We start from the raw sequence: 25,282 nt of genomic DNA, 5'->3' as shown, positions 1-25,282 counted from the left end.
CCAAGAGCCATGAATGGGCACTTAGGAATCAAGATTTTAGTTATAAAAAAGACCTTTCTAATACTTAAAACTACCCATGGATAGAACCAGTTACCTACAAAGAGTCAGTAATTTATAGGGTGTTACTGTATTATGTTGAAGATGACCCCTAAGAGCTCTTCTAACTAAAAGATTTGATGACTCTCTCAGTGTCTGGTGATGTCTTCCTAATTACTTTCCTACCTTTCTGCCTCTCTACATGAAGGAAGAAAGTGGCTTTCTTTTCCATGCTGGTCTTTCCTCCTGCCATCTTTTCTTTTTTATGATGTAGAGATTACCTGATGAACGCATATAGGCAGGAGATAGTATAAGAAAAGAAACTGACATTTGAGTGCTGGGCATTGAGCCTTTGCTCCACTTGTGTGATGTTGAAGAACTTCCTACTCAAGGAATAAAAGAACAAGGATTCAGTAGACGCTTGTTCTTTTTGAGGACAAACTACAGTCGAGGATCATCAGGAATTATCAAGCAACTCTGGAATCGCTCGGTGGCTCACACATGGAGCTCCTGTATGTCAGCCTCGGGGCAGGAGGTTTAGGTTCAAACTTCAGCACAATTTCAAGTTAGTCAGTGTTGTGAACCTTGTGGGCATCAGCTGTATACCCATGGTGCTGGCATTTTCTTGAATCAGTACAGCTGCTCTCAAACCAGTGCACTTCCACAATGACAAAACTTCACCTTTCATTCTCTTGCTCCACACCCTGTGTCCCTCCTTTATCACAGTCATTCACTTCCCTGCCTGTCACTTCTCAGAGGCCTTGACTCCTGACAGACTTACCCACACATGGTCCTGCAATCATCCTGGCCAACTTCAGAATCCTTGTGGAGAGTGAACACCCAAACCTAAAATTCTTTCCTCAGATCCTTTGACCATTCCACCTCACCAGGAACCTAGGCCTCATTATTTCCTGGAATTTTTATATTCTGGAGTCTCAACTCCAGTGTCCTGTTCTCCGACTATTGCTTCTTTTTCTCTCCCTCTCCTGTCATTTGGGTTTGTTGAAGCTTCCTGTTCCTTGGGCTCTCTCTGTTTTCTCCCACTTATCCTCCTCCACGCTTCACACTTGCATTCTACTTAGATCACAAGCCACTATTTCAGTCACTTTGACAGCTTCATTTGGTTAAGAAGTGTCTACCATCACATGACTATCAGTTACCTTTAGGTCCATTTGCCTCCCAAAATGCCCTGAGTGTCAAGGAGTTTGAATTTTATTTAGTTGATGGAAGGGACACATGAAAGTCTTTGAACAGAGGAATGACATGACAGATGTGTTTTAGAAAAACCACTGACAAATCTCAGTAGGAGATATATAATTGATATAACCTGTCATCCACATTGATCAGAATTACTGCTGTATTCATTTCATAATAGAATGTAACATCTTCTTTTCTCCCTTGAATTCTTTAAGGGGTCAGTGAAGACACAAGTGAATATACTACGTTTGAATAAGTGAAAGTATTGTAGATTAACATCTGAGAAGGACTTAAGTCAGTGGAAGTGAGAGTTAAGAGAAGCCCTCAGATCATAAGTGAGCAGATTCATTGAGGCACAAGCACACAGGGCTCAGCCAGTCTGTGCAATGTGACTGGTAGGTTAGTACAGAAAATCCCTGACCTACACCTACCTTTTCCTTCAGCAGCAGCCATTCTAGACCTTTAAAGAAATTTTGATCTCTTTCACTTACAATATATGGTGTTCTACTTTACATATAAAGAGGTCATTGAATTCTATAGGAATAGCTGATGCCACTATCAGAAGTTATAAAAGTATCATTGCAGACACTTAATGTGGGAATGCAGCATTCCCCTGAGCTATTTTTTATGGGAAATTTCCTAAAATTATTTAAGAGCTTTAAAATTCCTTAAAACATTGGCAGCTGATTTGAACTTAACAAACAAGTTCATCTATTAAGGCATAAAACCTCTGCTAAATGGGATTTTGCAGGTAAGCTTATAGTACAAAAGTGAAAGAGCTTATAGTAAAAGCACTTTCTGCACTTGTGGCCTAGTGCCTCAAACAGTTCATTTGCTCTTTTCCTGTATCTGCCTTTCTAGAGTTAAAGTATCAGCTGCCTGGCTGAATTGGGCTTGCCCTGAGAGTCATTCTCAGGAACGGGGTGACGAAGACAGTTGAGGGGAGAGGATGGTGATTTCTGATACTTCCCAACTGCGGGGACTCCCTGAGCTGAAGCTCAAATCCTCTTGGAAGCCAGGAGGATTGTGTTGGTCGGCAGATACCTGAGTGTTTCCCAAGGTGGTGGGAGAAATTAGAATAGGAGTTCCAAAATATTGTGGTGGGGGCTTTGTGGTTTCCTCCAAAGAATGCCTTCCTCTGCTTTTCATGAGTAATAATAATACAAGTAGAATAAGCTCAGTAAACTGTAGCATTTATTGAGCATCGGCCATGAAGCCTGCAGGTAATATCATTTTTTGAAAGAAGAAACTGAAGTTCAGAGAGGTTAAGTATCATGCTGGAATTTGAACTTAGACATCCTGACTTCAGAGCCCAAAGGAGGTTAATTCTGAGGTTCATTTTTTGGCCCCTGAAAATGGATTTTGTAGTCAGGATTATAGCAGCATTACCATATTTTTCCACTTACCCTTTTTCCCATTAAAAAATAGAAGTGCTAAGTGTTGCGGGGAGGGGGACTCATTTTTACAGAAAAAAATGCCAACCCAGAAGTTCTGTTTATTTAGTAGGAAAAAAAGATAAGTAGAAAAATATTGAGTACAGAACCACTTTACAAAATGTAGAAGAAATCATAGTGTTAGAAAAATCACCATTTTGCAAACACTATTATAATAACTGATTCAGGTGGGCATTATTGGGTGCTCAGAGCATTGAATGAAAGATTATTATTAGCCAAGTGATAAAATTCACCTTCATCAATAAAGGTAAAACCCAACATATGCTTCCTGATGTAGCATACTAGAAGGACATACCATCACCTGTGTAGCATTCCTACCAAAAATGTTTACTTTGGAGACCTAATCATGAGGAAACAATCAGACAGATCCAGGTTGAGGGACATTTTTAAAACATATTGCCTGGACTCATCAAAAAAGTTAATGTTGTGAATGACCAAAAGGGACTGAGGAACCTGTTTTAGATCAGAAGAGACTAACAAGAAGAGACAACTAAGCACAGTACCCACATCCTGATTAGGTACTGGGTACTCAACTAACCTAAACAGTTCTCAGAGTCATTATTAGAATCAGAAGTATTTTGAATGTGGACTGTATGTTGCAGAACAACGTCATATCAGAGTTCAGTTTCTTGAGTATGATAAATGAACTGTGTCCTTGTTCTTAGGAGATAATACTGAAGTATTTAAGAAGGAAATGTCATGATGTTTGCAACTTATTCTCAATTGGTTCAGCAAAAATAAATACAGAAAAGGTGAAGTGTTACCAGTTGACAGATCTAATATAAAATTCATGAGTGTTCATATAGTATTGAAATTATACTGTAGGCTTGAAAATTCTCAAAAGAAGAATAGAATTGTTTAGTAAAGTAGCCATACTCAAGCAGAGGAAACAGATTCACATTAAAGAATAACAATGGAGAAAGTTTTCAGTAAAATAGGTGAAATCAGGTATCGCAACTAGGTTTTTACTTAATCGGCATCTCTGGCAAATTAATCCTGGCTGCTGGGCATGTTGAAATGCATGGGATTCTGAGGCCATATTCATGATTTATTAGTATTGTTTGCCAAGGGCTTCAGATGTGAGAGTGGTGATGAATGTTCCAAATATTTGTCATCTTTCCTTGAATGTTCACATCGTTACAGTCTAACTAGTTCTTAACTCTTTATCAGTCACTACTTGATCTAACCCTGATTTTATCCTGAGCTTACATATTCTCTGGCATTAATATCCTCCCCCCACCCCACCCCACCCCAGAAGCTGGGCCAAGGCTTCACAGTCTTTAAAAGTGAAGTGTCTGAGCCAATCCTTAAATTAAGTTCTTTGAGCCCAGATCACCTTTTATGGGTGGGGAATGAGGAAGTCTGTGAACCTCTCCTGAAATTAGAAGGGGGTGCCCTACTATCAGATTCTCTAAGGGATTTACGACCTAAAATGGTTGAGACTAATGCCTTTGCTGGTATTCTGATGATCTGCTGTAATTATTTTTCACTTTGTTTGACCAGCAGTGTTTTAGTCTCCTTTCCTGTCACTCTTCCCAGTCTCCTCCACTGTAGTAGCATCATGAGACTACCTGTGTTTGGCTCCTCTCTCTAGTCCCTTTAAAATCGTCCTTTGCTCTTTGAGAGTAGATGCAGTTTTCATGTAATCAAGAGCAGGTGTAAAGGAAAAAGCACTCTTGTGTGTCTCTTTTACTACTCACACAGAAAACTTCACTTCCGACACTTCTGGTCACCAAATGTTTGTGGGGGTTTCCCCATACCAAGCAATTTTCAGCAACACTAGCTGCGTGTCCTGTAATTCAATTTGATTCTGACACTATCTGCCTGGGGTTAGCATCAGATCCCACAAGTTAAGGGCTCAGTCCCACAAGACATCCCACCCCCCACACCACCGCTTCAGAAGCCAGTTGCAAGTCCCACGTTGTCACCAGTACTTCTGACCCACTAGCTGTAAGTTGAGGTTCCCACAACCCCCTCCTCCGGTCCAAAAATTTGTTAGAATGGCTCACAGAGCTCAGGGGAAAACTTACATTTACTGATTCATTATAAAGGATATAATAAAGAATACAGGTGAAAACGTACATAGGGCAAGGTGTGTGAGAAGGGGCTCTCTGGCATGCCATCCTCTCACCACCTCCATGTGTTCACCAATGTGGACGCCCTCTGACCTCCATACTTTGGCATTTTTATGCAGGCTTCACGTCTGTAGTCCCTCTCCCTCCCCAGAGGATTGAGGGGTGGGGCTGAAAGGTCCAAGCTTCTCATCATGGCTTGGTCTCTCTGGTGACCTGCCTGCATCCTGCAGCTATCCAGGAGCCCGGCAAGATTCACCTCATTAGAACAAAGACACTCCCATCACCCAGGGAATTCCAAGGCTTTTAGGAGCTCTGTGTCAGGAACCAAGGTCACAGACCTAATATTAGAACAAAAGATGCTCCTAGTGCTGTCACTTAGGAAGTTGCAAGGGTTTTAGGAGCTTTGTCCCAGGAACCAGGGACAGAGACCAATATGTATCTTTTCTACTATTTCACAGCAGATAATTTTCCACTCTCCTTGCAAAGTGAACATTAAGGAGCCTTGATGATAGGATATGCTCAATAAATACTGTTGAAGGGATGGTTGAAATAATTAAATGCTTCTTCTCCCAAACAGCTTTCCAGTTGAAATTAGGTGGTGCTCATTTAGTGTTGTTTGAATGAATGACATTACATGGATTGGTTCCCTTGGCTACCTGTGCAGCTTTCCCACCTCCTTTTCCAGCTTGAGTCTTCAAGAGGGAGCCTCAGAACTGATTTCTAAAACCATTTGTACCTGGTGTGATTATAAAGCAATGAGACTGATTGTCATGTGTTGTTTGTGGGATCCGTCTCAGTTACTTTATAGCCATACCTGGTATCTTATACTGCAGATCATTGCCTGTTGAACAACATTTTAAAAGCACTTAAGGTTTCTAAATGGAAATTTTAAATGGTTTAGCATCGTTTTATGATTTTTTTTCTGACTTATCAGAACTCTTACTTCAGAAAGATAATTAGAGTTAACTTTGTTGCTTGCTTTAATTTTGCAGTTTTCTTTCTGTTTTTGGATTTTTAATCAGTATTCTGATAAACTGCTGATAAATTCTGATGAAATGACTGGCACAATTTTGAATAAGGTTATACAAAGGTGTATGTTCCATTGGGTTAAACTTTTCATAAAACTTTTTATTATTAAATTTCTTTTCAGTTGTATATGGTCTTTTGACTGCACATTGTACAAGGTAGTCCTTTTAGTTAAATATGATAAATGAAACATATAAACTAAATATTTAGTAGTAGTAGTAGTCATTGAAGCCTTCGAAAGGGCAAGTTTGGGGGGTTTTGATTTTGTTTTGGTGGTTTACATTTATATGCACAAACTTTATTCAAATTTAAGTAAATGGTTATAATTTTCTCTTTCCCAAAATAAAATGTCTGTTCTCCTTCCTTTGACCCCCACAGTCTCGGGGCTCTTTGAAGAAGGCCTATTGTAAAAGTTGCATGTTACCACAGGCAGCTTCACCTTATGAAAGGATGATCACTGACAGCTGGATTGGTGATAGAAAGGCTTCCCTTTTTGCTTAAAAGAAAGTGGTAAATTATTCCCTTTCTGGAGAAGGAAAGGGATAGAAATTTCATGCTGTGCATAGGAGAGAGAGTCACTTGCCTTTACTGTATTACTGCTTATGTAATTGAAAGAACTGGTCGACTAGGAGAGCAACTTACAAACATCCTTATAAGTAACTTAGTTAGTGGCTGTAGCAGAACCTCTGGACAGCTGTTAGAAGCAGCAAATATTTTGATGCCAGACTAGTCCAGAGTTTTAAAGTTTGGGCATTTCTCAGGAAGGGTTTGATTTCCACAAGATTTCTGGGGTAAATGAAAAAGGAACCTTCCTCCAGTCTGATCTACATATAGGATCAAAGTTAGTTTCAACTGTTATTGATTAAAGATACCACCATTTGGCATTTTGCTGTTGGAACTCTATTATCAGATTTGTGTCCTAAGTCAGTGAAATTATAAAACTGTATATCCTGTACTTCTGCTTCTTTCTATTCCTTGTGCTAGTTCTACACACAATAGGTGCTCCATAAACATTTGTAAGAAAAATTAATGTAAAAAGTACCAATTTTTGTACTATAAATGCTTTTCCACCTTTTTATAAGGAGTTGGGACTCTCAAAAGAACATTTTAAGATGGAAAAAGTTTTACAGTGAAAACCTGCCATGATTTTATCACATGTCTATTGCTGTATAATACAATGCTGTGTACCATCTTTCGTTACATTTGGCTGATTTAATAATCTGTTTTTTAAATATAGTTGTAAGATAAATTACTATGGTTCTTAACACTGCAATCATTTTATGCTTTAAGTGCGTTTAAGTCTTAAGTAGTACACAAGTTTCTGTTCCCACTTGGTGCCAGCATACCTAACTGCAACTTCATTTCATTTGAAAAGTTGAATCTGAAAACCCTTGCCATTAGCAAAAATTACAGTAGTTTTGCTAAGTAGCATTTTTATATATTTGATGTTCTATAAATTTTAAATGTCACTTGAGTATATATATTTATTTTACATTACAGGCACTGGAGATATTATTGCTGTCATGATTACAGAATTGAGGGGTAAGGATATTTTGAGTTACCTGGAGAAAAACATCTCTGTACAAATGACAATAGCAGTTGGAACTCGAATGCCGCCAAAGAACTTCAGCCGTGGCTCTCTAGTCTTCGTGTCAATATCCTTTATTGTTTTGATGATTATTTCTTCAGCATGGCTTATATTCTACTTCATTCAGAAGATCAGGTACACAAATGCCCGGGACAGGAACCAGGTGAGCTACCAGTACTCTATATTGATTGATGCTTACTGGCCATAATTCATAGACATCTGTTGTAATCATACATAATATGAATATTTTTTCATTAAAAAAAGTGGTAACCCTCAGTCATTTTAATATGTTGAAAACATATCTACACAAGTATTTTAAGGATATTTGAAATACCTAAATGGATAAATTATTAAATTTACAGTGATCACTTGGAATATTCCAGGTAAATGGTTAGCTTAATATCATAGTGTGATCTAGCTAATTCTGGTAATTTGAAGAAATATTACAAAGTTGCAGTTTTAAGCTGGTAACATCTGTTGTCAGTGGCAGGGGAGTTGGAAGGGTGGGGGAGGGAGACTTTTCACTATATATATTTTTGTTCCATGTGAAATTTTTTTCCTATGTGAATTTTGAACTATGTATTACCTATTCAGAAAAAATAAATTAAAAATAAATTATCTGTCCTATTTAAGCTTAGCCATGGGGCAGTGATGAGGTGGGGAAGGACCAATAGAAGAGATATATCTAGATAGTCATCCTAGAAATTCCATTGACCAGCGCAGTGAATTTCAGATGAATGAACAAAGACACAGAAAAGACAATATACTGCCCTGTAGTAAAGAGCTTGCAGATGGTTTTCTGTGAGTTTATTACTTAGTTTGTTTGATGTGCTATATATAGAATATCTACCCTGGAGCCAGGTTTGAGGTATTAGGTCCCATTACCAGTCCTATGCTTTTCTAGGACACTAAGAAGTAAATTGCTTGGAGAGTGGTTTGAAGACAATTTTTATATAACACCATCCTCTCCTCAGAGTACATCTAAGTCCCCATGGAGGGGTGTGAAATTTTCATCCTTCCTCATTCTAGTGAAAAGAGCACAGACTTTGGTGTGGAGTTCAAATCCTAACCTTACCACCAGTTTGCCCTTGTCCCTCTTGCACAGTTTTTTTAGCTTCTCAACTTGTTTCTGCATCTGAAAATATGTATAAAATATCTGAAAACTATAATTTATTGAACATTTGTGTGCCAGGCTCTGTGCATCATCCTGTACATCTTTAAAATTTTTATCATGATAATTTTTATTATTTATAATTTCAGGCTTACAGAAAGTTGCAAGAGTAATATAAAGTATTTCCTTGCCCAAATTCTCCAACTGTTAACATTTTACCATACTTCCTTTTTAACCATTTGAAAGTAAGTTTGAGATAAGATGCCCCTTTACCCTTAAATACTTCATTGTGTACTTTCTAAAAAGCAAGAACATTCTCTTATATAACCACAGTGTATGATTATCAAAATAATGAAATTAACATCATTATCTGATCTATAGACCTTTTCTAAGTTTTGTGAAATTATCTTAATAATGTCCTTTATAGCAAAGAAAACCCTGGACTGATCCAGTCAAATTGTATGTTGTGTTCAGTTGTCACGTCTCTTTTAATCTGTTTCATGACATTGACATTATTGAAGAGTACAGGCCAGTTGTTTTGGATTTGAGCTTGTCTGATGTCTGATGTTCCTTCATGATTAGATCCAGGTTATGTGCATTTTTGTCAGGAATACCAGTCCTTTACATTTGTTAGTTTTTTATTTTGAGATAGGTGTCATTTCACATACGTTTATGAGAAATAATACAGAGAGATCCCAAATACCCTTCACCCATTTTCTCCCAGTGGTAAAATCTTGCATAACTATAGTAAATATCACAACCAGGATATCAACATTGATACAATCCACTGATCTTATTCAGATTTCTCCAGTTAAACTTGTGCTGGTGTGTGTATAGTTCTGTGCAGTTTCAGGTGACCACCTCCACAGTCAAGATACAGACCCATTATCACAGGGATCTCTTGTGCAAATTCTTTTATAGCCACAGCCACCTCTCTCCTACACCCCTGCATAACCCCTGACTACACTAGTCTGTTCCCCACTCTGTAGTTTTGTCACTTCAAGAATGCTATATAAATGGAATCACATAGTATTTAACTTCTAGAGTTTGGATTTCTTCATCTAACGTAATTCCCTTGAGATCCTTCCAAATTGTTATATGTCAATAGTTTAATCCTTTTTATTGCTGAGTAGTATTCTATGGCTTGGATGTACTATAACTTGGTTAACAAAATTGTTTCCAGTTTTGGCTATTATAAATAAAGTGACTATGAACATTCATATACAGGTTTTTGTGTGAACATGAGTTTTCATTTCCTTGGCATAAATGTTCAAGAGTGCAATTTTTGAGTTATTATGATAAGCACATATTTAATTTTGTAAGAAACTGCCATACTCTTTTCCAAAGCAGCTGTACTATTTTACATTCCCAGTAGAAATGTATCCCTGATAGTTCATCTGCATCCTTGACAGCATTTGGTGTTGTCACTATTTTTCATTTTAGCCATTCTGATAGGTGTATAGTAATATCTCTTTTGTGATTTTAATTTGCATTTCTCCAATGACTACTGATGTTGAACATCTTTCATGTGCTAAATGCCACCTGTGTATCCTCTTCAGTGAAATGTTTATTCGTGTCTTTTGCCCATTTTCTACTGGGTTGTTTGTTTTTTACTGTTGAGTTTTGAGAGTTCTTCATACATTCAAAATACAGGTCTTTTGTCAGAACTGTGGTTTGCAAATATTTTCTCCCAGGGTCTTTTGAAGAGCAAAATTTTTAATTTTGATGAAGTTTAATTTATCAATTTTTCCTTTTATAAATTGTGCTTTTGCTGGCAAGTCTAAAAAAACCCTCTTTGACTACCCCTAGATACCAAAGATTTTCTAATTTTTTTCAAAAAGTTTTACATTTAAGTCCATGATCCATTTTGAATTAATTTTTGTGTAAAGTGTGAGGTTTAGGTTGAGGTTCCTTGTTTTGCTTATGTCTGTCCAGTATTGCACCTTGTCTAAACCACAAAGCTTGATTCCTTGCCCAGTCTTTTCCTCCTTCTAATTCTTGTTTCCCAGCAACAAGTCACCTCTTTCAACTCTTTCATCTGTTCCTTCTGTTATTAACTTCATATAACTAAGTAGCATGCTATACTCCTTTTTAAAATAAATTAAAGGTGTTTTTTAAATATATTGCCATCATGAAAGAGTGAAAGTAAAATGATCAAGAGTAGCTCTAAAAGGGTGTTCTTGACAAGAAAACCCTAAAATATTGGTTTGAATGTAGTGCATCTCAAGGACTTTTGAAAAAAGCAAATGGTTTGTCCCAGGAGCCTGCTCTTTGGCGGTACTGCTTTAATTAGCACCCACCATGGGGCCTGTGTGTGATGAAGGACTCAGCATAGTCACCATCTGGCGCAGGCTGCAAACGGGAACTGGTTTTGCGGCTGACTGCGCGCAGACTTCCTAAGCATTCTTCTCCAGACGCTGCTGTAGCAGAGTGGTATTCTGACCTTTGTTCCTCCTTCCGTTTTTCCTAAGGTTGAGAAGCACTTGATGAAATTTTTATGTGGCTTAAAAAGCTTAGCTTATTAAAGTTTAATACGAAGGTGGCAGCAACTCAACTGGTTGAAACCTTTGGCTATTTTAAAAGAGAAACCAGAACTATTAGTGAAGAAAAATAAGTGAGTTTAAGGAGAGACTCATTTTCTCCCACAAACTGTCATCGTGAAGCAGTTCTTTGTACAGAATATGCTACCAAAGAGAGCCATGTGTTGTGAATAACTTTCTAAGCACAGTGTAATGTATACAATTGACACCATTTTATACTGGAAATAAGAATCTAATGCTTTGGCTTTTTAGTGTACTGCCAGGTATCTGTGGTTGCTCTTCTTGAAAACTTGTTAGAATACATCTGAATACAAATAGGTCAGATATGGCTGACAGTAAACTTAAATGTCACCTTCTAATAAGACAGTGATAGTTATTCCACACAAGAGGATAGATGTTTGGTGTGTTTTATTGAAAGGGTACTTAAGGTTTTTCTGAGAAATGTAAACTTGTTCACAATTACATAGTTAATATTGTACCCTTAATCCCAAAGTGGTCAAGTTTGACAAACCAGAACAATAAAACTTTTATTTTACTGTTGAGGAATAAGGCAGGTATAAAAAAATTCCATAACCTAGGACTACTGAGTTTAGAAGGTCTTCTTATGAAAATCCCCTGAAAATACATATGGTTTTAAGGTATTTAAAACTTGTTATAGCTTCTTGCCAAAATGTATATGCAGTATTCTTAGACTTTATACATATCTCAAGGTTACTGAAATGAAATACGCTTTTGCTGCCCATTTTTATCTCAGAAGATAGCTAACTGAAGAATGCACTTGCACGTGCGAGTATGGAAGAACACTGAATGTTCTTCAGAGGAAGGCTAGTACTTTGCATGTATAATCTTCAAAAATGGTGGGTTCAAAAGTCTTTTCCTTCCAGATTGGAAGGGGAGAAGTTATTGTGCATGCTGTCAAGGTTTTTCCCCTAGGAAAAGATTAGGTAGTCAAAAAGGGACAGATTTCTTCATAGTTGGATGGTAGATTGAATTTTATTATGTTTTTTAGGGACTGACAATTCCAGAAGAACTAGAAAAGGAAACTAGATCTTTGAACTGAGAATGTATTATTTTACCACTTTTTAAGTATATTGCAAGTGTTCTTTCTTTTTATGTCTTGCTATTATGATCAATTTACATAAATAAATACCACTTTCTATATTCAGAGACTATATGCCTTCTAAACATTATATCAAAGCTTAAGACTTTGTTTTTCTAGCACAAAATATTTTCTTGAGGGCTTCCCTGGTAGCGCAGTGGTTGGGAGTCCACCTATCGATGCAGGGGACACGGGTTCGTGCCCCGGTCTGGGAGGATCCCACGTGCCGCGGAGCAGCTGGGCCCGTGGGCCATGGCCGCTGGGCCTGTGCGTCCGGAGCCTGTGCTCCACGGCGGGAGAGGCCACAACAGTGAGAGGCCCGAATACCACAAAAAAAAATATATATATATTTTTTTTCTTGAGATCAGAGTGTTTCTAAGATATTCAGTTCTACATCCTTGGGGTTTAGCACAGGGCCTGGCATGTCACAGTATCTCAATAAATGCTTAAATGAATTAAAGAATGAGATTACATTCTATTGGGAAGGCAGACAGGTGTAATCAAAATACCGTGTAGTATAAGAGTTATTCTTTTGGAGCAGAGTGATATTACTAGAGTGTTATCCAGAGGAGATGGTGACATTTGAGCTGAATTTTAAAGGATGAATAAGACTTCATCAGACAGGAACTGGGTGGAAATTCAGGCAAAGGGATCATTTTCCACAGAGCTGTGGGGAGATAAAAGGAGAGACAGAAGAGTTGAATGGCATCAGAAATAGTAGGGAGGAGACCTGAGACTGAACTGATACTGGATGAGCATATTGACACTAGAAGATGAAGGGCTTGACTCTCATGCTGAAAAATTTAGACTTTACTCTCTAAGCAGTAAGGAGTCAGCAAAGATTTTTTAGCAGTGGAGTGATAAAAGATTTTTTTCTATTAGGAGAGGCTTGGGGGAAAGAGTTCTTAAAGAGGAAAATATTGAAGAGCAAAGGAAAATAATATTAATAAAGCAAGGTTATGTAGAGAGCTGGGGGAGGGATAGGGGCACAGACAAATGGTTACCTTGGAAAACTGTTGGGGATACTTCTTTTCAGGCAAAAGAGAAAAAGGTAGTAGTGATGAGAGAGTGAATGAAAGAAGGTGCTGACTACAAGACAGTTATTTCAGTCAGGGGAAAATTATATTTACAGCACCTGAATTTCACCAGTGTCTAAAAGAAGAAAGCCCTATTATCTGCTGATATAGACCTAATTCTCTATCTATGGGAGAGTTCTGATGACTGAACAGAAACCAGAGATGAGTCTCATTAAAGTGACCTGCCATCAACATATTGTGAACCATCTGGCTTTGAACAGATAATTCCTGTTAAATTAAGCAGTATGAGCTGTTTTAAATTGTTTTCTACCAATTTAAAACTTTTGGATACTCTGCACCCAAATATAGAATAGTGTTCACATTGGTATTCTTGATGTCTTTAACCAAGTGAAATAAATTAATCTAGCCCCTGATGGTCAATATCCCTTCATATTTTATAATATGGGAAGTCTTTTAGGCATTTATAATGGAAAAAGAACTGGACTAGAAGGTCAGGAGACCAAAGTTTCTGGTCCCAGCACTTTTACTAACTTTAGGTAGATCACCTTAGTTCTCTCTGGATTTGGGTTTTCTCCTTTGTATAATAAAACGATGCATCCCTGTGGTTTTGTCCCATTCTGTAATGTTCTATGTGTGGTGAGGTGGAAACTTGAGTAACTTTGTTAACTAAAGTCAGAAGTATGGAGAATATGAGTGGGTAGAGGGTTATGGGAAATGCTTTGGAAGCTAGGGTTGGTAGCTTATACTTAGTATAGTGAGTCTCAAATTTTAGTATGCAGAAGAATCATATGGAGGCACTTTTTCCTCCTCCTCCTCCTCCTTTACTTTCAAAAACTGCAGATTCCCAAGATACCTCCCCCCTCCAGTCTTTTCAGGAAGTCTGGATAAGACATACTTACCAACTCTCAATCTGAGCAAATTACTTAATCTCTCTGTGCCTCAATTTCCTCTTCTGTAACATGGGAATAATGTAATTCTTTCTCATAAAATGATTGTGAAGGTGTCATGAGTCAGTACATGTGAAGGACTTACACAGTACCTAGCACATGGTATGTACTGAATAAATCTTAGTTACTATAAGTATCATAATTATTTCATATTATTATTAAGTACCTGGCATGGTAGGTGACGGTAAGGGATCTTAAAAAAAAAAAATGATCTTCACAAAAGGAATTTGTGCTTCATCTTAGATATTTGAGTCAGTATGACGCAAATAGTATTAAAATCAAGAGGTGGGGGGAAAATGGCTTTTAGACAGATTCAAGTAAGAGAACAAAATCATAGCTGAGGTATACCTGTCACAAAGTGATGGGAAATGTTGAGGTAGGTATTTAAAACTCAAGGGATGGCCCAAAAGAAGGTAGTAACACAGAAGCCAAGTTCCAAGAAAGATATTACAATGAAGATATTTGACATTATTATCAAACACAAGGAAAAGATGTTTTTTACTTTTGCTACAGGACATTTTGAAAGTTCAGAAGTGGAAGTGATGATATATCTAAATATTTATGGGAGATCTCTAATTAGGTGCCCTACATACATTCAGATCAACTTGCTGAAGCTGAACTCCTCCCATCAGTGCCTGCTCTCCTCTCTCTGCCAGTCTCTCATCTACCGTGATTCCTCTCCCACATAGCCAGTCACAAACTAGAAAGCTGGGATGGCCATTCTTGACTTCCCTCTCTTCTCCTTCCCCCGCATCAGTCAGTCATTAGGTTCTGTCAGTCTTACCTCCTAAATCTTTCTTACTTTGTCCTCTCCTCTTGCCCCACTACTACTTGCCTAATTCAAGCCCTGCTTATCTCTCTGAAGTACTAGACTCTACCTGGTCTCTCTGTCTCCAGTCTTTTCTGTGTCACATACATTCTTCTCTGGAAGTCAGATCTGAATTCTGCAAAATTCAGATCTCATCATGGAACTCTTTTGTTTAAAATTCTTCAGTAGAAATCTGATCTAAGCAGGATGGAAGCAGTGGGTATTTTGTTTAATCTTCCCAAATCCCTTTAAAAAATACAAAGAACAACTAGGATAGCAAAAGGAAAAACCCACAGACAGCATCTTCAATGATGCCAAGGAGCAGGGTACCTCCAAGAACTTCTGGGAAAGGAGTGGTCATGCCAGACAACTAGCAGCAACAAGACCTGCACTGTAGCTCCAAGAAAAGGAGTCAAAAGAAGAAAAGGGTGGTCCTAAGACCCAGAAATCAGAAGGAAAGGGCTTGACTCAGAGGGGAAACCTCAGCAAATACATCTGAGAACAACTGGTAAAATAGATATAGCACCACAGACTCTAATTTGTAAACAATTGAAAAAAAGACCTTGGAAACCCATTAAGGAACTTTAGGGAACACAGGGTGGTGGGACAGCCTCAGCCCTTGAGGCAGTCAGTAACACACATGAGCATACACACTCAGCCTGGATGGATAGATGGATGGATGGATGGATGGATCAATCTAGGTAAAAACTTTAAAACTGTATAAAATCTATATGAGAAAAAGTACAAAATACTCCTGAAAGATGTATATACTTAAACAAATATATATACTGTATATATACAGTATGTACTTAAACAAATGGAAAAGACACCTTCTTCCTATTGAATGTAATCATTCAATACAATGAATATATCAGTTCTTCCTAAGTTCACTCATAAGTTTAACTTAAGCCCAATAAAATTATTTTCAGATATTTTTCTGGGGTTAGATAAGGTAATTATAAAATTTATTTAGAAGAATAAGTAATGAAGAAAAAATTCCTGAAAAAGAGGAGCAGTGAACAGGTGGCTAGCCACACCAAGTTTTATAATACCTAATAAAGCCTCTTATTTAAAAGAGTGTTAAGAGTTAATCCATGAATAAACAGAGCAATAGAACAAAATGCAAAATCCAAAAATAGACACAACTGAGTGTTGAAATTTAATACAAAGCATCATCTCAAATCAGTGGAGAAATATGAACTTTTTAATAAATGGTATGGGACAATTGGAAAAAGACATAATTAGATCCATTCCTCAGTTGTACACCAGGATACATTTCAAATGAAGCAGAGATCTAATTATAAGCAATAAAACTACACATATTAGGAGAAAATGAAGGCTAAATTTTCCTTTTTGATGGAGAATTTGGAAAACTTTGAATTATGGCTCAAAATTCCAGTAGAGTAATAAAGATGATTGATAAATTTGACTACTTTTTAAAGGAAAAATGGAAAAAATGAATGACAAAAAAGATATTTGCAATTTACATTATAGACAAAGGGTTAACGACACTGATACATAAAGAAGACCCCCTCCCAAAAAAAGACAGAAAACCTGATAGAAAAAAATGGGCAAAAAAACGAAATAGTTCACCAGAAAGAAATGCAAATAGTTCTTAAAATGTTAAAAGATGTTCAACCACATTCATAAGTTAAATATGACTTAAAACCAAACTAAGATTTCTTATTAATCAGTGCAGGGGAAAAAATATTCTAAGGTATGACAACATACTTTCTTGACGAGGTTATAGAGAAAACAAGCATACTCATACATTGATGATGAGAATGCAAAATGGTACAGTTCCTGTGGTGGAGAAGTGGGAATTTGTAATATCTTGCAAAATGCATGTGCACTTATCCTTTGTCTTAGTAACCTCACTAGTAGGAAATTAGCCTGATAATGAACTTGCAAAAGTAAAATATGACATATTTGTTATACAATTCATTGTGATATTATTTATAATAACAAAAGACTTGAAACATTCAAATGTCCATCAATTGGAGTTTGCTTGAATAAACTAGTACTCTACACATGAAATACTCTAAATGCAATGGAGTAGTGTATAGCTGTAAAAGAGACTGGTTTCTAAAGCTCTCTGGATGCTGCTATGGGGTGACCTCTTAGTGCAGAACAGTTTTAGCATACCAATTTATTGTAAGAAATGGGGGGGAGGACCATGAAAACATTGATATATGTATATAGAGATATACATATCACATATATATGCACATGTACATAATGTGCATTTATTTTCAAAAGGAAACAATGTAAGGATAAAGCAAAAATTAACATAAAGAGTTATTATTTGGGGGGAAGGGAACAGGATGGAGGAGATAGAGATTGATGAGACTTCCCTGTACTGGTTTTATAGTTTTGACTTTGGAACCATCTAAATGTTTTAGATCTTATTTTTAAAAAACAAAAGAGGGCTTCCCAGGTGGCGCAGTGGTTGGGAGTCCGCCTGCTGATGCAGGGGACATGGGTTCGTGCCCCGGTCCGGGAAGATCCCGCATGCCGCGGAGCGGCTGGGCCCGTGAGCCATGGCGGCTGGGCCTGCGCGTCCGGAGCCTGTGCTCAGCAGCGGGAGAGGCCACAGTAGTGAGAGGTCCACGTACCGCAAAAAAAAAAAAAAAAAAAAAAAAAAGAAATCATCAAAATTGAAAATAAATGGAACCTAAATATATTTCAAGATGATGATATAAGCACATAGAGAAAGGAATTGTTTTAGGGGACTTTTCTTTGACAGTACATTTCTATTGGGATACATTCAAAGGATTAAAAAAAAGTCTAAGCTGGAGCTTTCAGCAGCAAGGAGGTACTTGAGAACAAGCTCTTGTAAATGTGAAACTCTGGGCCATTGATAAGACAATGTTTTCAAACAACAATGACGAGGACAGGACTCATCAAGTATACTGAGTATATGGAATTTTTAAAAAGCAGCCCACAGGACAGAACCAAGATGGCAGAGTAGAAGGACGTGCTCTCACTCCCTCTTGCAAGAACACCAGAATCACAACTAACTGCTGAACAGTCATCAACAGGAAGACACTGGAACTCACCAAAACAGATAGCCCACATCCAAAGACAAAGGAGAAGCCACAATGAAACGGTAGGAGGGGTGCAATCATAATAAAATCAAAGCCCATAACTGCTGGGTGGGTGGCTCACAAACTGGAGAACCCTTATACGATAGAAGTCCACCCACTGGAGTGAAGGTTCTGAGCCCCATGTCAGGCTTCCCAACCTGGGGGTCCGGCAACAGGAGGAGAAATTCCTAGAGAATCAGACTTTGAAGGCTAGCGGGATTTGACTGCAGGACTCTGACAGGACTGAGGGAAACAAAGACTCCACTCTTGGAAGGCACACACAAAGAAGTGTGTACATCGGGACCCAGGGGGAGGAGCAGTGACCCCAGAGGAGACTGAACCAGACCTACCTGCTAGTGTTGGAGGGTCTCCTGCAGAGGCAGGGGGTGGCTGTGGCTCACCATGAGGACAAGGACAGTGGCAGCAGAAGTTCTGGGAAATTCTCCTTGGTGTGAGCCCTCCTAGAGTCCGCCATTAGCCCCACCAAAGAGCTGGGTAGGCTCCAGTGTTGGGTTGCCTCAAGCCAAACAACCAACAGGGAGGGAACCCAGCCCCACCCATCAGCAGACAAGCAGATTATAGTTTTAATGAGCTCTGCCCACCAGAGCAACACCCTTCTCTACGCACCACCAGTCTCTCCCATCAGGAAACTTGCTCAAGCCTCTAAGATAGCATCATCCACCAGAGGGCAGACAGCAGAAGCAAGAACTACAGTCCTGCAGCCAGTGGAACAAAAACAACATTCACAGAAAGATAGACAAGATGAAAAGGCAGAGGGCTATGTACCAGATGAAGGGACAAGATAAAACCCCAGAAAAACAACTAAATGAAGCGGAAATAGGCAAACTTCCAGAGAAAGAATTCAGAATAATGATAGTGAAGATGATCCAGGACCTCGGTAAAACAATGGAGGCAAAGATCAAGATGATGCACGAAATGTTTAACAAAAACCTAGAAGAATTAAAGAACAAACAAACAGAGATGAACAATACAATAACTGAAATGAAAACTACACTACAAGGAATCAATAGCAGAAAAACTGAGACAGAAGAATGGATAAGTGACCTGGAAAATGGAATGGTGGAATTCACTGCTGCAGAACAGAAAAAAGAAAAAAGAATGAAAAGAAATGAAAACAGCCTAAGAGACCTCTGGGACAACATTAAACGCAACAACATTTGCATTATAGAGGTCCCAGAAGGAGAAGAGAGAGAGAAAGGACCTGAGAAAATATTTGAAGGGATTATAGTAGAAAACTTCCCTAACATGGGAAAGGAAATACCCACCTAAGTCCAGTAAGCGCAGAGAGTCCCATACAGGATAAACCCAAGGAGAAACATGCCAAGACACATAGTAATCAAATGGGCAAAAATTAAAGACAAAGAAAAATTTTTAAAAGCAACAAGGAAAAAACAACAAATAACATAAAGGGAAAATTATTGAAAGCAGCAAGGGAAAAATGACAACATACAAGGGAACTCCCATAAGGTTAACAGCTGATTTCTTAGCAGAAACTCTACAAGCCAGAAGGGAGTGGCATGATACACTTAAAGTGATGAAAGGGAAGAACCTACAACCAAGATTACCCTACCCGGCAAGGATCTCGTTCAGATTCGATGGAGAAATCAAAAGCTTTACAGATAAGCAAAAGCTAAGAGAATTCAGCACCACCAAACCAACTCTACAACAGATGCTAAAGGAACTTCTCTAAGTGAGAAACACAAGAGGAGAAAAGGACCTACAAAAACAAACCCAAAACAATTAAGAAAATGGTCATAGGAACACACATATCAATAATTACCTTAAACGTGAATGGATTAAATGCTCCAACCAAAAGACACAGCCTTGCTGAATGGATACAAAAACAAGACCCATGTATATGCTGTCTACAAGAGATCCACTTCAGACCTAGGGACACATACAGACTGAAAGTGAGGGGATGGAAAAAGATATTCCATGTAAATGGAAATCAAAAGAAAGTTGGAGTAGCAATACTCATGTCAGATAAACTAGACTTTAAAATAAAGAATCTTACAAGAGACAAGGAAGGACACTACATAATATGATAAAGGGATCAATCCAAGAAGCAGATATAACAATTATAAATATATATGCACCCAACATAGGAGCACCTCAATACATAAGGCTAACGGCTATAAAACAGGAAATCGACAGTAACACAATAATAGTGGGGGACTTTAACACCTCACTTACACCAATGGACAGATCATCCAAACAGGAAATTAATAAGGAAACACAAGCTTTAAATGACACAATAGACCAGATAGATTTAATTGATATTTATAGGACATCCCATCCAAAAACGGCAGATTACACTTTCCTCTCAAGTGTGCACAGAACATTCTCCGGGATAGATCACATCTTGGGTCACAAATCAAGCCTTAGTAAGGTTAAGAAAATTGAAATCATATTAAGCATCTTTTCTGACCACAACGCTATGAGATTAGAAATGAATTACAGGGGAAGAAAACACCAACACATGGAGGCTAAACAATACATTACTAAATAACCAAGAGATCACTGAAGAAATCAAAGAGGAAGTCAAAAAATACCTGGAGACAAATGACAATGAAACCACGATGATCCAAAACCTATGGGATGCAGCAAAAGCAGTTCTAAGAGGGAAGTTTACAGCTAAACAAGCCTACCTCAAGAAACAAGAAAAATCTCAACCTAATGTTACACCTAAAGGAACTAGAGGAAGAAGAACAAACAAAACCCAAAATTAGCAGAAGGAAAGAAATCATCAATATCAGACCAGAAATAAACGAAACAGAAACAAAGAAAGCAATAGCAAAGATCAATAAAACTAAAAGCTGGTTCTTTGAAAAGATAAACAAAATTGATAAACCATTAGCCAGACTCATCAAGAAAGGGAGAGGACTGGAATCAATAAAATTAGAAACGAAAAAGAAGGAGTTACAACAGACACCGCAAAAATACAAAGCAACCTAAGAGACTACTACAAGCAACTCTATGCCAATAAAATGGACAACCTGGAAGAAATTCTTAGAATTTCTTCTAAATTCTTAGAAATTCTTAAATTTAAGAAATTCTTCTTAAATTCTTAGAAAGGTATAACCTTCCAAAACTGAGCCAGGAAGAAGCAGAAAATATGAACAGACCAATCACAAGTAATGAAATTGAAACTGAGTAAAAATCTTCCAACAAACAAAAGTCCAGGACCAGATGGCTTCACAGGTGAATTCTATCAAACATTTAGAGAAGAGCTAACACCAATCCTTCTCAAACTCTTGCAAAAATTTGCAGAGGAAGGAACACTCCCAAACTCATTCTGTGAGGCCACCATCACCCTGATAACCAAAACCAGACAAAGATACTACAAAAAAAGAAAATTACCAATATCACTCATGAATATAGATGCAAAAATCCTCAACAAAATACTAGCGAACAGAATCCAACAACACATTAAAAGGATCATACACCATGGTCAAGTGGGATTTATCCCAGGGATGCAAGGATTCTTCAATATACACAAATCAATCAATGTGATACGCCATATTAACAAATTGAAGAAGAAAAACCATATGATCATCTCAATAGATGCAGAAAAAGCTTTTGACAAAATTCAACACCCATTTATGATAAAAACTCTCCATAAGGTGGGCATAGAGGGAACCTACCTCAACATAATAAAGGCCATATACGACAAACCCACAGCAAACATCATTCTCAATGGTGAAAAGCTGAAAGCATTTCCTCTAAAATCAAGAATAAGACGAGGATGTCCACTCTCACCACTATTAATCAATATAGTTTTGGAAGTCCTAGCCACAGCAATCAGAGAAGAAAAAGAAATAAAAGGAATACAAGTTGGAAAAGAAGAAGCAAAACTGTCACTGTTTGCAGATGACATGATACTGTACATAGAGAATCCTAAAGATGCCACCAGAAAACTACTAGAGCTAATCAATGAATTTGGTAAAGTAGCAGGATACAAAATTAATGCACAGAAATCTCTGGCATTCCTATACATTAATGATGAAAAATCTGAAAGAGAAATTAAGAAAACACTCCCATTTACCATTGCAGCAAAAAGAATAAAATACCTAGGAATCAACCTACCTAGGGAGACAAAAGACCTGTATGCAGAAAACTATAAGACACTGATGAAAGAAATTAAAGATGATACCAGCAGATGGAGAGATATACCATGTTCTTGGATTGGAAAAATCAATATTGTGAAAATGACTACTACTCAAAGCAATCTACAGTTTCAATGCAATCCCTATCAAATTACCAATGGCATTTTTTACTGAACTAGAACAAAAAACCTTAAAATTTGTTTGGAGACACAAAAGACCACGAATAGCCAAAGCATTCTTGAGGGAAAAAAACGGAGCTGGAGGAATCAGACTCCCTGACTTCAGACTATACTACAAAGCTACAGTAATCAAGATAATATGGTACTGGCACAATAACAGAAGCATAAATCAATGGAACAAGATAGAAAGCCCAAAGATAAACCCACACACCTATGGTCAACTAATCTATGACAAAGGAGGCAAGGATATACAATGGAGAAAAGACAGTCTCCTCAGTAAATGGTGCTGGGAAAACTGGACAGCTACATGTAAAAGAATGAAATTGAACACTCCCTAACACCATACACAAAAATAAACTCAAAATGGATTCGAGACCTACATGTAAGACCGGACACTATAAAACTCTTAGAGGGCTTCTCTGGTGGCGCAGTGGTTGAGAGTCCGCCTTCCGATGCGGGGGACATGGGTTCGTGCCCTGGTCCAGGAAGATCCCACATGCTGCAGAGCGGCTGGGCCTGTGAGCCATGGCCGCTGAGTCTGCGCGTCTGGAGCCTATGCTCCGCAACGGGAGAGGCCACAACAGTGAGAAGCCCGCATACCGCAAAAAAAAACTCTTAGAGGAAAACATAGGAAGAACACTCTTTGACGTAAATCACGGCAAGATCTTTTTTTGGCGGTATGCGGGCCTCTCACTGTTGTGGCCTCTCCCGTCGCAGAGCACAGGCTTTGGACCTGCAGGCTCAGCGGCCATGACTCACGGGCCTAGCTGCTCCGCGGCATGTGGGATCTTCCCAGACCGGGGCACGAACCCATGTCCCCTGCATCGGCAGGCAGACTCCCAACCACTGCACCACCAGGGAAGCCCAGGAAGATCTTGTTTGATCCACCTCCTAGAGTAATGGAAATAAAAACAAAAATAAACAAATGGGACCTAGTGAAACTTCAAAGCTTTTCCACAGCAAAGGAAACCATAAACAAGACAAAAAATAACTCTCAGAATGGGAGAAAATATTTGCACGTGAATCAACAGACAAAGGATTAATCTTCAAAATATATAAACAGCTCATGCAGCTCAATATTAAAAAGCAAACAACCCAATCCAAAAATGGGCAGAAGACCTAAATAGACATTTCTCCAGAGAAGACATACAGATGGCCAAGAAGCACATGAAAAGCTTCTCAACATCACTAATTATTAGAGAAATGCAAATCAAAACTACAATGAGGTATCACCTCACATCAGTTAGAATGAGCATCATCAGAAAATCTACAAACAACAAATGCTGGACAGGGTGGGGAGAAAAGGGAACCCTCTTGCACTGTTGGTGGGAATGTAAATTGATACAGCCACTATGGAGAACAGTATGGAGGTTCCTTAAAAAACTAAAAATAGAATTACCATATGATCCAACAATCCCACTACTGGGCATATACCCAGAGAAAACCATAATTCAAAAAGACCCATGCACCCCAATGTTCATTGCAGCACTCTTTACAATAGCCAGGTCATGGAGGCAACCTAAATGCCCATCGACAGATGAATGGATAAAGATGTGGTACATATGTACAATGGAATATTAGCCATAAAAGGGAACAAAATTGGGTCATTTGTTGAGATGTGGATGGATCTAGAGACTGTCATACAGAGTGAAGTAAGTCAGAAGGAGAAAAACAAATATCGTATATTAACACATATATGTGGAACCTAAAAAATGGAACAGATGAACCAGTTTTCAGGGCAGAAATTGAGACACAGATGTAGAGAACAAACGTATGGACACCAAGGGGGGAAAGCGGCAGGGGTGTGGGGGTGGAGGTGTGATGAATTGGGCGATTGGGATTGACATGTGTACACTGATGTGTATAAAATTGATGACTATAAGAACCTGCTATATAAAAAATTTTTTTAAAGAATTAAGAGAGATAAAAAAGAAAAAAGAATACAAACAAGCTTTAGGAAAAGGTTTACCAGTTTGGTTGGTCCACATTTTCCTTTTTATGTTTGCAGAAGACTGATGCGTGATAAAAATATATGATCAATTAAGTCTAAATTTTTTTCTCTGTGTGTAAAATAGAAATTATAAAGAATAAGAAAGTACATAATCAAATATTAATTAGCAGTGTCTTTATCTTTCTAAAATATATAAAAATTATAATATGTCTTAAAATAATGGTACGTTTCCTTGGATTAAAAAAAGTTTGGTATTTTGGGCAAAAAAATAAATAAAGCAACCCACAGTATAAGACCGAATCATCTCTTGTGTGAGGATCTGTATTAAGGATCAGATGACTAAGATGAAAAGTTCCAAGAAGAAGTTTATTATCCTTTAATCCTGAATTTAACTTCCCAAATTAAATTCTTTTTATGTTGCAGTTCTGAGGTATCAAAGCTTTTCTTTTCTTGATATTATATATTATCGTAATAACTCAGTTTACCACAGGAATTGGAATAAAACACCAGCTTTTGTTTCTTAGGAATATACTGATAGTCACTATCAGTATAGAAATTCATTTCTTTGTCTCTAAGCTTATTTTATTTTAAAGAGTATATATTTTATCATTAAAAAGAATATTGACAACTGACCTCTTTTGAAAAATAGTTATTTTGTCTAATTTTTCTTTTGAAAACAGAACCATCATTAATAGTGATGTACAGAGTATGTGAGCTAAATGGGAGTGCAGCACCAATTAAGATTTCATTTTTGAGAGCTAGAATGTTAAACTGGCCTTTTTGTTTAATATTTTTATTTTTGGTGAAGAAATGGTTTAAATGGTGTTAAAAAATCAAATTCATATTTCGTGTCAGTGATAGAAAAACCTTAATGGATATCTATTGAATTTTCTTAAATGCAATTTTACTGTTCCTTACTTGGGTATTTCTTTTGGTTAACTTATTGTTTCTGATTACATTTTTTTCTTCTACATAATTTTTTCTTTATATTTCTGATAAAAGGGCAATAAAATTCAAATAT

At 37.7% G+C, this 25,282-nt stretch overlaps 1 protein-coding gene across 1 annotated transcript in view; it reads left to right on the top strand.

Annotated features, from left to right (window-relative positions):
• RNF130 (ring finger protein 130) overlaps positions 1–25,282 on the top strand; it is a 112,947-nt gene that overhangs the window by 41,072 nt on the left and 46,593 nt on the right. The window contains exon 3 of the mRNA XM_032626434.1: positions 7,289–7,539. Coding sequence (XP_032482325.1) covers positions 7,289–7,539 — 251 coding nt within the window. The remainder of the gene's footprint in view (positions 1–7,288; positions 7,540–25,282) is intronic.

Source organism: Phocoena sinus, chromosome 3 (genome assembly GCF_008692025.1).
Source record: "Phocoena sinus isolate mPhoSin1 chromosome 3, mPhoSin1.pri, whole genome shotgun sequence".
NCBI lineage: Eukaryota > Metazoa > Chordata > Mammalia > Artiodactyla > Phocoenidae > Phocoena > Phocoena sinus.
This window is presented reverse-complemented; position numbering and strand designations above follow the sequence as displayed.